The sequence below is a fragment of the Schistocerca americana genome, chromosome 2 (genome assembly GCF_021461395.2).
Source record: "Schistocerca americana isolate TAMUIC-IGC-003095 chromosome 2, iqSchAmer2.1, whole genome shotgun sequence".
Lineage (NCBI taxonomy): Eukaryota > Metazoa > Arthropoda > Insecta > Orthoptera > Acrididae > Schistocerca > Schistocerca americana.
The window spans coordinates 872,206,095-872,221,027 of record NC_060120.1 but is presented as its reverse complement, the minus strand read 5'-3'; the positions used below and the strand labels follow the sequence as shown (position 1 = coordinate 872,221,027).

Here is a 14,933-nt window from a genome sequence, read left to right as displayed (position 1 = left end):
TGAGAGTCGCTTCTGCCTTGGTGCCAATGATGGTCGTATGCGTGTTTGGCGCCGTGCAGGTGAGCGCCACAATCAGGACTGCATACGACCGAGGCACACAGGGCCAACACCCGGCATCATGGCATGGGGAGCGATCTCCTACACTGGCCATACACCACTGGTGATCGTCGAGGGGACACTGAATGGTGCACGGTACATCCAAACCGTCATCGAACCCATCGTTCTACCATTCCTAGACCGGCAAGGGAACTTGCTGTTCCAGCAGGACAATGCACGTCCGCATGTATCCCGTGCCACCCAACGTGCTCTAGAAGGTGTAAGTCAACTACCGTGGCCAGCAAGATCTCCGGATCTGTCCCCCATTGAGCATGTTTGGGACTGGATGAAGCGTCGTCTCATGCGGTCTGCACGTCCAGCACGAACGCTGGTCCAACTGAGGCGCCAGGTGGAAATGGCATGGCAAGCCGTTCCACAGGACTACATCCAGCATCTCTACGATCGTCTCCATGGGAGAATACCAGCCTGCATTGCTGCGAAAGGTGGATATACACTGTACTAGTGCCGACATTGTGCATGCTCTGTTGCCTGTGTCTATGTGCCTGTGGTTCTGTCAGTGTGATCATGTGATGTATCTGACCCCAGGAATGTGTCAATAAAGTTTCCCCTTCCTGGGACAATGAATTCACGGTGTTCTTATTTCAATTTCCAGGAGTGTATTTCCAAATAACCAGTGTTGTAACTAAATTAAATAATAAAATCATACGGGCCAACTTACTTCAACTGCTGGGCTAACTTGCCGCATGGCTGGGTGCATTGGCCCAGGTGGTATTGCTGTGCTAAAAAAATGTTGTTTTTGGAATGGGCAAACAGTGAGAAGCCTGAATTACTTAGCTGCAAATGTGTTGAAACAATGTACCAATGTTTGCACATAAGAAGATTAATGTAAACATTTAAAATACAAACTGGAAAAAATTTGAAAGAAAAGTGCCAACGTGTCCCAATCTTCCCTACATTACTTATTAAACAGGGTAAACAGATTCACTGAAGGTAGGTGATCTTCGGTATTTCCTCTTGTAAACGCCACTGAACATTACCTGAGAATACTATTGCACATTTTAACCTGAAAATAAATTATTTATAGCCCAAAACATTTACGAAAATCTGTGCAGTGTTTTTGAAATAGCAGTTGGCATAATTATGATGGATCTTGCTTGGATGGCTCGTTTCGATAGCAAAGAAATGTTTCCCGGCAGCCTTTAAAGCAGAGTTTATATACAATTCTGTAATTTCGGCAACCAAGCTATCATTTAAATTTCCTAGTTTTAAAGTGATATCTTGTGATTGTGGAGTGTTTATCAGAAACTCACATGGCTCTCTCTGTAGAGTAGCATAATTACTGCGGGTGAGCGATAACTTGTGATACCTATGAAGATCATTTAGAGATGTCCACTATTTCGTTGAACTGAAATAAGTGTAATTCCTTGCTTATAATGGAAATCTGCAAGAAAGTATTCAGCATTTGCCATATTCATATGCTCAGGCATAGTTGAAAAGTTATCTTGCCTACTATTCCACTTGCATGTAGTGCTTCACACTAGCGCCAATCTCAGGCGGAGGAGCTTCCGAGAGCGCGGCTCTTTTAACTAGCTGCTGCAAATATGGTTGTAATCGTCACGAATAAAACAATAAAATGCCATGGCATAGCAGAAAGTTTAAAAAATTACCTTTTTCACCAAAACTTCCACCATCGAACGCATCATTACTGTGGAAAACGATGCCATGGAAAAGTTTTAAGTTTTATTTCTGTATCTTTACCATTTACTGCCTGAGCAGCTTGCCCGTTCACTTATAAATTTTTGATAAATATCACATTTCTAACGTTTTCCAATGAAAATTAACTTACACGCCAGTACTCTAAAGTATCTTAAGCATTTAAGGTCAAAAACTGCCCTCCTTTGTGATGAATAATACACTTTCACTATCAAAATTGTTAAAGCTGACTCATTTTGAAAATCGATGAAGTGGGACAGGTGTGTCCTACGAACCATGTCTTCATGTCAATTCAGGGTTTTCTGAGTGAAATCTTTACTTTCAAAATGGTTTTATCAGAATGGTAATTACGGAAAGAATTACAACAAATCAGCACCAAAACGCGTTTATTTTCCTGACTATGAAAAACATGAAATACCGAATACAAGCTTACCGCATGACATTTGAAGATGGCTTTGACATACCGCACACCAATGTAGTCTACATTCTATGAAGTTTTCTGGGGCATTCTTGGAGTGGAGAAGAGTGTGATTTGATCTGATTTTCGTGAAACAGACACACTGTGGTAGCTATAAACACACACCGCTCCATTTGATCGCTCACCACCTTCTATATACCCACCCGATGATCTGTGGTATTTTTCTTCAATTTCCGAAAACATCACACTACATCGTAACAATATATGAGATACAGACGTACCAATGCTCAAAACTGCATGTTGCTTTAGTGGAATATCTGTGTCCCATCAGTCATGAAAGGGTTAAAATGCAACGAACAGGTTATAATAAAACAGTATAAGGTTTTGCATCAGAAAATTAAAGTTGTAATCTCTAAGTGATAATCAGTTACTATCGTGTAATGCCACACAATATTTTGGAGCAGGACTGCAACATAACATAAGGGTTACCCGTAAATTTGGAGCAGGCCAACACTGTTACATTAACCACTGACAGCTTGCTCCGGGAAGTTTCGGTTTCAGATTTCTCTTCCTTCTGATCGATCAGCAGTCTGAAATCCTAACTGAGTCAAATGGTGATTAATTTTGAAATAGTTCGCGTTTCGTTAGCAAAGAAATGTTTCCCGGCAGCCTTTAAAACAGAGTTCAAATACAATTCTGTAATTTCGGCAATCAAGCTATCATTTAAATTTCCTAGTTTCAAAGTGATATCTTGTGATTGTGGAGTGTTTATCAGAAACTCACATGGCTCTCTCTGTAGAGTAGCATAATTACTGCGGGTGAGCGATAACTTGTGAAACCTATGAAGATCATTTCTTGTAGAAATGTCCACTATTTCGTTGAACTGAAATAGGTGTAATTTCTTGCTTATAATGGAAATCTGCAAGAAAGTATTCAGCATTTGCCATATTCATATGCTCAGGCATAGTTGAAAAGTTATCATGCCTACTATTCCACTTGCGTGAAGTGCTTCGCACTAGCGCTAATCTCCTTTTTCCTAGGTTGTTTTTCTAAGACAGCAGGTAGAAAAAGTTGCACAAAAGGCTGCAGCATCTGGAGCGCGTGCTAGCTACATTTCTTGGCGTTAGAGGCGGACGTCAGCTGACGTTGACGTCACAATTTGTGTGGTTCAGTATGCTAAAAATATACGAGTGTCTCGAAAAACTAGTACATGAAGGTTCTGGCTGTCTGAAAATCGTACAAAGAGGGTAAACGACGATGGCAGATACTATTTAAATTATCCAGTCTCACTTTCCCGGATCGGGCATATATTACGTAAGGCATAACAATGAATGAGTAGCAATAAAAGAAAATTCTTTCTTCAAAACCATCAGAGCATGTTTCGCTAGTGCAAAGACGGCAGACATACTTTGCAAGACACCTTCCTGTTTGTGGGAAAGATGTTCTGGTACTACTAATTTTTCTTCCTTTTCATGTTCCATTCGCTACTCTTGCGCGACGAGTATAAATGTCGATCACAATTTTGAGATCCTTCCCTTCATTCTATAAGCGAAGAAGTGTGCAACGTGGACTGGATGTGTATTTCTTGTGGGTACATGCAATGGGTGACATAAGGCACACTCAAGGAGTGTTAACAGGTGCGGAAATCTGTTTCTCGCCGTACCACCTGCTTCAGTGTCCACAAGATCACATTTATGTAAGCCTCGCAGACAGTTGATCCATTTGGCAAATACATCTTCAGTACATGATTCGGGCAAATCATATATGAGACAAGGCTAGGATAAAAATGTATTGTTTTTAACTAGAGTAGAGTACGTCATCAATCCGAATGGTCCATTAACCACCGCGGTTGATTCAATTCTCGAGTAGAAATGATATGTAGTCCACACAAATTATCACAAGGTGTACGTTAGAGCGAATTTCAGATGGTTTCGTCGCTAGTGGACAACTGAAAAATGTCATTCCCATAGGTAGATAAGATACCGACAACGGCTTATCGAATAAGAACCTACGTGCCTCATGCACAATGAGGAATGATGAATCTTTAAAGTACCACCGTGGGCTGTGAATTCTAATATGCAACATACGTTTATTGTATTACTTATACATAGGGGAAATTCGGGAAAGAGTACATACTTAGTATTTAACCACTCATATCTAGCAGATGAAAAGGTTAAAAGAAATTTTCTTATAAGAAATTATTGTTGATTTATTTGAAAACGATATATATCAGTTATAGCTGCCGAAGTTTTAACACAAAGCTTAATGTACGACACTGCTCGTTCGTACGTAATCTTAGACGCATGGTCTGGTCAGAGTATACGACATATAGTCAAAGAGTAAGCAGTAACATAAATCACAAGAAAATTCACCCTGTCCTTCATAGCCTGTGAATTCTTCATGTCGCCATTGGGAGCAATTATATTTAATCCGGTCTTCCACGAAAGGCTTGTTGTAGACTTCACAATATCCTGAGCAATTCAGAATATTAGATCTCTACTTGGATCTGGATCTGCTTGCTCCTGAAGATTGTGGTGCGGTTAAGTCCAGATTAGCCCTAGATGTTCTGCGTTGTTGTGCACTGGTATTTTGTCTCTTCTTGGTTTCGTCTAGTTTAGTTTGCTTTCTAACAATGCATTTTTGAACGGTGACCCAGACAAAATCTCGGACATTTTTGCCACTTTCATCTTTTTTGTGGGTCGATCATAATTTGTAAGTGGATAAATAATAGAAACACCCACACCTTTTCGTACATCAGTTCTCTGAACTTCATTTGTGCCACGTTCGTGGTTTTGTTCCTGGTGACTGCACAGACAAATCATCTGTCACTGAAAGCAACATTTGTTTGTGAGCCCCTGTTAAACTCCTTTGTCTTATTAAATAGTTGGAAATTCAGCTCTCACAGTGATTTCTGATGGTGCAAAGGCTTCTGCTGTGGAGACGTCCGGATTGAACGCAATATTCTCGGTGACTCGAAGGATTTCTCAGTTGTTTGGATTGCGGCTTGTGTAGAATATCCATCTCCAAATAAAGCAGTCACATCTGTCTACCTAATGGGTCTTCCTGGATTAGTAACAGTTAGAAAAGAAGAGGGGGGAGGGGTTTAATAGTACGTGCCCAGTCTTTCCCGCTATCTTACAATTCACTCTTACGCGATGCGCCACACAATTAAAAAAATATCAGAAATTACAGTCAGTGCTTGGCTCAGTTGTATGTCGTGTCATGATTTCTTCCTCATAGAACGGTGATTCTTTTGCCAAATAATTTTATTTTCCAGTGAATACCTAGATATGCTTATTGATTTCGACATACAACTTAAAGATTATATAATTTGAAACAATGACTTTTATTTACTTGCTACAACCAATTAATCTGGCGGAGCTCTTGTAGATTACATCCGACGATGTCTCTATAGAACCAACAGCTGAATGTAGTTTTTCGTTGTTGGTCAGTGTTGCCAATGTGGAGAAAATGCCACTGCGAACTCTTACCAGAAGCGCACTCTTACCCGACCTTACGCTATGACATTACTGGTCAATTTTGGCCTGTGAACATTTTAAAATGTCTGCAGTTGCAATACCAAACTCAATAAAAGGTAAGACACTTAGTAGACATAGTTATGCAACGACAGATTGGGGTTATCCGTGGTGAAGCCATATTTCAACTGTATTACCGTATCAATATAGATTTTATTACACACTAGTTGTACAAATGGATGATTTATTTAATTTGAAAAGACATCTTTCAGGAACAAATAATAGCATTGTCAAGTTCTTAAATTTATTTATTATTTTCATTTTAAATTTTCCCTAACATCATTACATTTTTAAGAGCTTGATAATGAAATCAAGTTTTCCCAAGACATTTTATATTATTAAATTAAATAAACCACATATATAGAATGCTGGTGGGTCGTGATATCCATACTGAAACTGGTTGAGGATTGAGCATGGAAAGGGGCGATGTTGAGGGTTTGTTGTTACCACGGACACGCACTAAAATTTTTGAACAATGGCCATTATTAAATTTGCTCTGTTATAGTAATAAGCTTATTACTTATCTGTGTACTTTCATAGCTAGCTTCGGTCATTCTTGTGTGTAAAATAAATATGCTGCACAGAGAAACAAAACGCACAGTGAAAATTACAATGAACAGGTAGTTTATGTCAGCCCATCTAAATACCTGATGGTTATGATTAAAGTGCAGCTACTCACAGGGGTCCAGTAAGGGCTGTAATTATCGTATGCCAGCGAAACTTAGTAGATACCCTGATACGATAATGCGGAACCGATTTACGCTAAAAAAGGTAGTTCCGATTTTTTTTCCACTAGTTGCAAATGCGGCACTATGAATGCAGGAAATATGTATAGAAATGTTCCCAAATGTAATGGATTGGGACATCGCTGGTTACACAATTTATTCAGTATGAATACCGGAGACGTCGACGAGATGCTGTACAGTGCCAGATTTGCATCTCATGGCAAATATTGGAATTAATTTTTTTAAAGCTTAAATCAGTTCATTATTAATACATTAGAATATCTGCCATACGATAATTATAGCCAACACTGGACCTCTGTGAGCAGCTGGACTTTAAATATAATCATCTGGTACATATTTTTTCACGATTTTGGTGTATTCTGGTAGCCATGGCCATAGGACACAGTTTCATTAACCAGATATAGCTAACACACATCTTATCTTGAGTTACTGCAATTATAAAACTAGGGTTGACAAAAATAAGTTTGCTAGATTATTTATGTGTTGAAAAATCTATATATTTCTCCACTGTTTATGAGTCATTTCATAAAACAAGAGTAAAATGGTTCAAATGGATCTGAGCACTATGGGACTTAACATCTATGGTCATCAGTACCCTAGAACATAGAAATACTTAAACCTAATCATTATTTTGGAATGCTCAGTTAGCAAAACATTTCTGGTTTGCAAATACAAGAAGGCTACTTTCTTAAAATACATCAAATCATATATCTATAAATTACTAATGCATGTGCTTACAAACCTGCTTATGATACAATAATCATCATCGATACAATATAATCTTGTAAGAAATGGATGTGTTTTGGGAACATTAAATTTGTAGATTTACTGCTGATACCTGTTATTTCCCTCTAGATCTAAACAGAACATGCAAATCAGTGTGCTATCAAAAGTTGCCACCATATCACCATATGTAGAAAAATACTAATTATTTCTCAAGGGGTATCAGCCTCAGTTTTTCAAGAAAGACATACACAACATAAAAAAAACTTTTTCTGAAAATACATCATCAACTGCTCCCAGATATAAAAAGCAGTAATACCAAATATTTGATCACCCATCATCATATAAATATCTATAAGTCGTTTTACCATGTAGTTAATTAAATAAACTACTACATCAGACTGAAGTGTTCAGCTAAATATTGCTGCTAAAATTTTATTATATACTGAACAATAATTTATGTAACAAATCCAGCGCCACATAACAAAGAAATTTGAGTATAAAAGTAAAAACCTGAAAGAGTATTTGGACAAATTATGCTGATTTCTTAAACGTTTGATAAAAGTAAAACTCACAATTGGATGATACATATAAAAACGCAAATGTGAATTGAATTTTCAGACATATGTCTTTTACAGTTTCGGATGATATTGAATATCTATCTAAAATGTCAAGCACATTTATGATAAAAAAATCGACTGTTATAAAATTTTAACTTTATAATTATTTATTAGCAGCAACTAATACTTTAATGTACAATGTAAAGAATTCAGTTCAGTTTTCAGATCTCTTCATTATCTTATGAGCAATGCATGAGATGTGTCACACTCTGAACATCCTGAAAATAAATTCTCTGGATGTTGCACTTCCACAAAATAAATTATGCAGTGCAGATACCTTTAGCTCACATAGGTTAAAATTTTGATGGTGTTAACATAGAAATTTTGCTTCTTAAAAGGCTTTACGATAGCCTGTTGTGTATGCTGAACAGAGATGCTGCTAGAGAGGACAAGGCCTCATGCTATGAAGACGCCATATCGCATGTCATTGTGTGAGCAGGTCTAGAGTCAGTAAATCAAACAATCCAGTTTCCCAAATGTAATAAAAATTCATCTAACACTTCCAGATAACAAACGTTCATTACCAATGTGTAAATTGATAATTTTAGTGGTTGTTGATATACACTCCTGGAAATGGAAAAAAGAACACATTGACACCGGTGTGTCAGACCCACCATACTTGCTCCGGACACTGCGAGAGGGCTGTACAAGCAATGATCACACGCACGGCACAGCGGATACACCAGGAACCGCGGTGTTGGCCGTCGAATGGCGCTAGCTGCACAGCATTTGTGCACCGCCGCCGTCAGTGTCAGCCTGTTTGCCGTGGCATACGGAGCTCCATCGCAGTCTTTAACACTGGTAGCATGCCGCGACAGCGTGGACGTGAACCGTATGTGCAGTTGACGGACTTTGAGCGAGGGCGTATAGTGGGCATGCGGGAGGCCGGGTGGACGTACCGCCGAATTGCTCAACACGTGGGGCGTGAGGTCTCCACAGTACATCGATGTTGTCGCCAGTGGTCGGCGGAAGGTGCACGTGCCCGTCGACCTGGGACCGGACCGCAGCGACGCACGGATGCACGCCAAGACCGTAGGATTCTACGCAGTGCCGTAGGGGACCGCACCGCCACTTCCCAGCAAATTAGGGACACTGTTGCTCCTGGGGTATCGGCGAGGACCATTCGCAACCGTCCCCATGAAGCTGGGCTACGGTCCCGCACACCGTTAGGCCGTCTTCCGCTCACGCCCCAACATCGTGCAGCCCGCCTCCAGTGGTGTCGCGACAGGCGTGAATGGAGGGACGAATGGAGACGTGTCGTCTTCAGCGATGAGAGTCGCTTCTGCCTTGGTGCCAATGATGGTCGTATGCGTGTTTGGCGCCGTGCAGGTGAGCGCCACAATCAGGACTGCATACGACCGAGGCACACAGGGCCAACACCCGGCATCATGGTGTGGGGAGCGATCTCCTACACTGGCCATACACCACTGGTGATCGTCGAGGGGACACTGAATAGTGCACGGTACATCCAAACCGTCATCGAACGCATCGTTCTACCATTCCTAGACCGGCAAGGGAACTTGCTGTTCCAGCAGGACAATGCACGTCCGCATGTATCCCGTGCCACCCAACGTGCTCTAGAAGGTGTAAGTCAACTACCGCGGCCAGCAAGATCTCCGGATCTGTCCCCCATTGAGCATGTTTGGGACTGGATGAAGCGTCGTCTCACGCGGTCTGCACGTCCAGCACGAACGCTGGTCCAACTGAGGCGCCAGGTGGAAATGGCATGGCAAGCCGTTCCACAGGACTACATCCAGCATCTCTACGATCGTCTCCATGGGAGAATACCAGCCTGCATTGCTGCGAAAGGTGGATATACACTGTACTAGTGCCGACATTATGCATGCTCTGTTGCCTGTGTCTATGTGCCTGTGGTTCTGTCAGTGTGATCATGTGATGTATCTGACCCCAGGAATGTGTCAATAAAGTTTCCCCTTCCTGGGACAATGAATTCACGGTGTTCTTATTTCAATTTCCAGGAGTGTATAAAAATTAACGTAAATCTCTGAATTTTCAGTTTCACAAAATGTTGCTATCTGACACACTAATATGACCTTGCATATTGGTGTTAACAGCAATCTAGGTAAACAGCATATTGTAAAATGTTGATAATATAGCTTTTTAGCAACAAAAGTATACCTAAACCATTATAAATTTTCGAAACATTCTTTTCAGTTTAATTTGTTTTTGATTAGATTAAATTAAGTGTATTTTTTGTCCCATAGATCCAATCTGAAGAGATCCTCAAGATACAGTTAGTATACTCTGGGAATGTGTGGTGAAGTGAATGAGTAGTACATATGAAGATTTAATGTTAAAACTGAAAGTAATTAAGAATGTACTAATGTATACACAATATTGCGCAATCAAGTACTACAGTAATGGAACGCGTTTTATAATACAGTCGGTATTTGTACTGACGAAAACATATCTTTAGTTTAGTCCTTCAGACATGCAAATAGAGTCTTCTTTAAAGTCTGTCTCGCTTTCTTTGAGAACATAGTGCTAGAATACTAAAAATAACTAAAAGATTATGTTTAGTTTGACAGGGGAAGTACCTGATTACATGAGAGAAGCAACGACGCTCATTATCCGTAGTGTGTCTCAGGTACTCAAAAAAAGTGCACTGTCCCGCAACCTGCATAAGATGGTTTGACTGTTCGGCCTTATTCTTGACGATTCGTGATCTAGGTCTCATAGAGGAAGGGTATATATTTCGTTGTTCTCAGAATTTTGCTGCAGTTTTCAGTCATGTTGGTATATGAGCAGTACTGTGACAGACGACAGAATAAAGAGGATATGACCATTAATAACAGATCTGGATGATCCAACTGAGAATTTGTTGGCTAATCACAAAATTTCCCTTCTTCCTACAAGTTGTAATACTGCATGGAGTGTTACACAGCCTTTGTCTAGAGACATTAGCTTATTGTGGAATAAGGAACTATATAATAACGCAATATTTTTCGAGAAAATCTACTTATTGTATACTGTATGAATATTTAGACCACACACAAACTGTTTCAGTTGCGGTTTCTAATTAGAGAATGATTGGTTCCATATGGGAGCTGGACGTTATTGAGAGCGAGCAATCTGAGGTAACTGAATCACAAAAGGAATTCATGAACTTTAAAAACTGTGCATTAGAAACGTTAACTGATTGTTTAGTAAAGACTTAGTACCCATTACATTCTAATACAAAATACAGTACAGTTAATTTTCAAAGAGGTTACCTCAATTTGCCAGCGAAGGCAGACCTGATGTATACAGCAAACTTACAGCAGATTAATAACCAACAGTGTGCGGTTTAGGGACCTGTGCAATGCAGTAGTTTTTACAGCCTTTCTTGACATTTTCATTTTTCTTCGCCAAAGACCAAGGAGTTGACTTGTGGAGCTTATCGTAGTACATGAGCACAAGTAGAGTTAGCACGTACAAAAGACCGCACTGCTGCAATGTGTCATCCGCCTGTTCTGAAACATTTTTGAAGATGAAAATTGCTGTAGGGACAAGCATTTTTCTGATTTCAACACTAGTACTTTTTTGGTATCTCTTAACTTGCACTGAACAGGAATATTAGGAGATTACCGTGTGAAATTAAGAGGATGTTTATTTGTTCTTCAGCATCTATTCGATCCTACAGTTGTTATTCCAAGCTACTACACTTGTTAACATGTCCGCTGGCAAAAGTATCTTCGTCCTCTGTTAACTTCCGTAAATCTTTTTCTGGTATAAGATCCCATCGACATATTGTTATACAGACCAATGTTTCGAGCTCCGCTGCAAGGTCCTTCATCTAGTTTATGTATTTGTTAATGGACCATTGTTCATTCAAATCTTATGTCGTGTTACTTGGAATTAGTTATCGAGAACATAGTTGAACTCTGTTTTTGATGGAATGACGAGAGCGGAGGTGAAGACTGACGTTCCTCATGGATAGCAGTTTTTATGTTAGTATATTGGTTGGTACTGAAAAATTAGCGCTAACCTGATGAAGGCCATCAACAACAGTGATCGACATGTTTGTCTGTGTAACAATATGACACCATAGTCACGTGACCAGAAACTTGTTATTAAAGACTGAAGACATTAGCAGACATCGAAGAAAATTGTGGGCTCACGTATGATATTCAACGGATAGTGAATTGCCTGATGAATTATGTACTTCAAGATGGAACACAACTAACAAATCTGGAAATATTTTCAGTCTGACACTGACTTAAGAGCAAACCCATTTTTCTTACGTTTTATTTCACAGATACAAATAAAATATAAGACGGCAGGTTCCCTTAGCACCTAGCAGCATTCATCCTACGGAAGTAAACATTTGTAATGAAAAAGATGATGGGGCAGTAATGGTTAGCTTAGAAGAAAACTACGAGGCCTGTTATTCAGCTTCTTGTCATCTGGGAACTCATGTTATTTTATTACAATGTCTCTACAATTCTCTTCTTCCCATAGAACCTTATTTCTTTACTAGTTAGGTACAACTGAGAATTAGTTCTTCTGTCAGAGCTGCAGAAAATGTAAAATAGCAAGGATGCAAATTAAGCTCGAAACAGACAACAAATCTCCTTCTACAGGACACCCGACAGTAACTACATTTCAAGTACCTCTGGCTGTTATAATGTCGATGTTATCTATACATACGTGACTTTGATGTAAAATCCAGTTTATGAAAAACTTTAAATCCCGATGTATGGATTATCGAAATGCATTATTAATTTCATGCTTGTCTATTACGGACATTTTGGAACCCGTGACCATTAATTGAATGTAACTACACAAAACTGCAGCCCGACACTTTTTTGAACAGTTATTTATTATTCCACGAACTGGTTCTCGAACCTTTTCAGGTTCAGCTCCAGATGGTCTTCTGGAAGCTACATCACCGTTTCTAGCATAATGCTGGATAATGACTTGCGATAGTATGGACGGCTTTTCTCTGTTAGTGTCCATCTGTTTGCTTCCATATTGATGGCCAGTTGGTACATCACTTCACACACTGCTACACAATCTGTAAAAATTTACACGATGATAGTCAAACTTTGTCAGCATCCATCATGTGCTATACAAAAGTTGTGCAAAAGTTGTATAGCACATGCTGGCTGCCGGCAAAGTTTAGTTATCACAGTGTAAATTTTTACAGATTGTGTAACAGTGTGATGCACCATCTGGCCATCAAAGTGGAAGCGGGCAGGTGGACACTAAAGAGAAAAGCCGTCCATACTGTCGCAAGCTAGCACCAGCATTACGCTGGAAATAGTTATGTAACTTCCAGAACACCATCTGAAGTGCCGGCCGGGGTGGTCGAGCGCTTCTAGGCGCTACAGTCTGGAACCGCGCGACCGCTACTGTCGCAGGTTCGAATCCTGCCTCGAGCATGGATGTGTGTGGGGTCCTTAGGTTAGTTAGGTTTAAGTAGTTCTAAGTTCTAGGGGACTGATGACCTCAGATGTTAAGTCCCATAGTGCTCAGAGTCATTTGAACCATTTTTTAACCATCTGAAGATGAGCCTGTGAAGGTTCGATTACCGTTTGGTGGAATAATAAATAACTACTAAAAAAAGTGTCTGGCTGCATTTTTGTGTATGTACATCATTAATTTAATAACACGGACACCAAACACTTCAAAAGCATGTACATTTTCGGTATCATAGGGTTTTAGACTGTTTCTCCTAACAAATTAACGATTTAATTGACAGGTAACAAAGTGAAGTAATGGTAATTGTAAAGTGCAATGCAAAAAATAGACTTCCGACTTGTGGAAGTGGCGAAATGCTGGTGCTATTTCCAAAACTTCTTCTCGACTCACAGTATTATGCTGATGAGTTCAAAATGAAGTTTAATCATTGTGATATAGATGGCTGAACATGCTTGAACTATCTTATAGCATACAATCACTTAAAAAAGTATGAAATCGATACCATTAAATGTAACTTACAGCATACATTTACTCACAAAAAAACTTTCTTCTGCTAGTTCAAGAAGGAGAAACACCAGTTTGCCCATTGCAGAAGGCTGTAGCGAAGCTACTAGTACCGGTTGTCTCTGAAAGTAAAACGTAGATTAAAAAATTTTGTATCGATGTCTCGTGCCAACTCGTTACTCCTTCACCGTTCAACTCAGAGAGATCTCCCCCAGTATGACTAGGTACGTGACGGTAGCGCAGAGGGCGGACACCAGCAGCGTTCGGTCGATCGTAAAAAAGCCGGCAGCTGTGAAGGCGACCCGTGGAGTGGCCACCACCTGCCGCATCAGCTCGTCCACCTGCGGCCACGGAGCTGCGCAGCCCGTCAGCGCGGCCGCCCTCACCACCAGAACTGTGGTGCGCCCTGCCTCGTCCGCTGTCGCCGAACAGGACAGCACCAGGGCGACGAGGCTCAGCAGGTGTGACGTCATCCACATCAAGGACACCGACACGGAACCACTGATCACTGTGCCTCGGCTCCTTTCCGGCGCCACGAACAGCACCAGAACTTCGTACGAGCAGTATATGAGAGCGGAGAAAGCACCCGCTACCTCGAGGGCCATGGTGACACCGTGCTGACGCATCAACAGCTCTGAGGCGCGGTGCAGAACGGCGTGCGCCTGCCGCAGGCGGTCCAGTTTGGCAGGGCAGCAGTAGCGAGTCGGCCGAACACAGCCCAGCAGTATTTTTGACAGTTCTTGATCGCCACAAGAGGCAAATGCCTTGACGATACTGTTGTTAACCGCACACAGTCTTGCCCACAGTTCCAGGATGAGAATGTTGATATTCAAGGTCACAATGCTGTTCACAAGTCCAAATATGGCGTACAGGATCCACAGAGGCATTCTCGAATGATCAGGATACCGGCGAAGATAACAAAAGACCGAAAAACAGTCTGCTATTATTAGAAGTGCGGAAATGCAGGTTAAAACTACCCCTATTTTCTTCTCTCTTTTACCTCTCTTCTGGAGTACGTGCCCGTCAAAATATTTAAGTACTTCTAGAAACTGTCTCATGTCCTTTAGCATAAACGTGCTGCTCTTTGCTAGAGCCCACAATACTTTACAACGAATCACTATCCTCACTGTTACATCGATGAAAACTGTAACTTTTGACAGTTGTTGGTATATCTCGTGCAGTGTATAGAGGT

At 40.6% G+C, this 14,933-nt stretch overlaps 1 protein-coding gene across 1 annotated transcript; it reads right to left on the bottom strand.

The window, feature by feature from the left end:
- Nucleotides 1-13,932: 13,932 nt before the first annotated feature.
- LOC124594503 (putative gustatory receptor 2a) lies at nucleotides 13,933-14,628 on the bottom strand. Its single transcript, XM_047132878.1, has one exon. It carries the CDS (start codon nucleotides 14,626-14,628, stop codon nucleotides 13,933-13,935), a length of 696 nt encoding a protein of 231 aa, XP_046988834.1.
- Nucleotides 14,629-14,933: the final 305 nt, after the last annotated feature.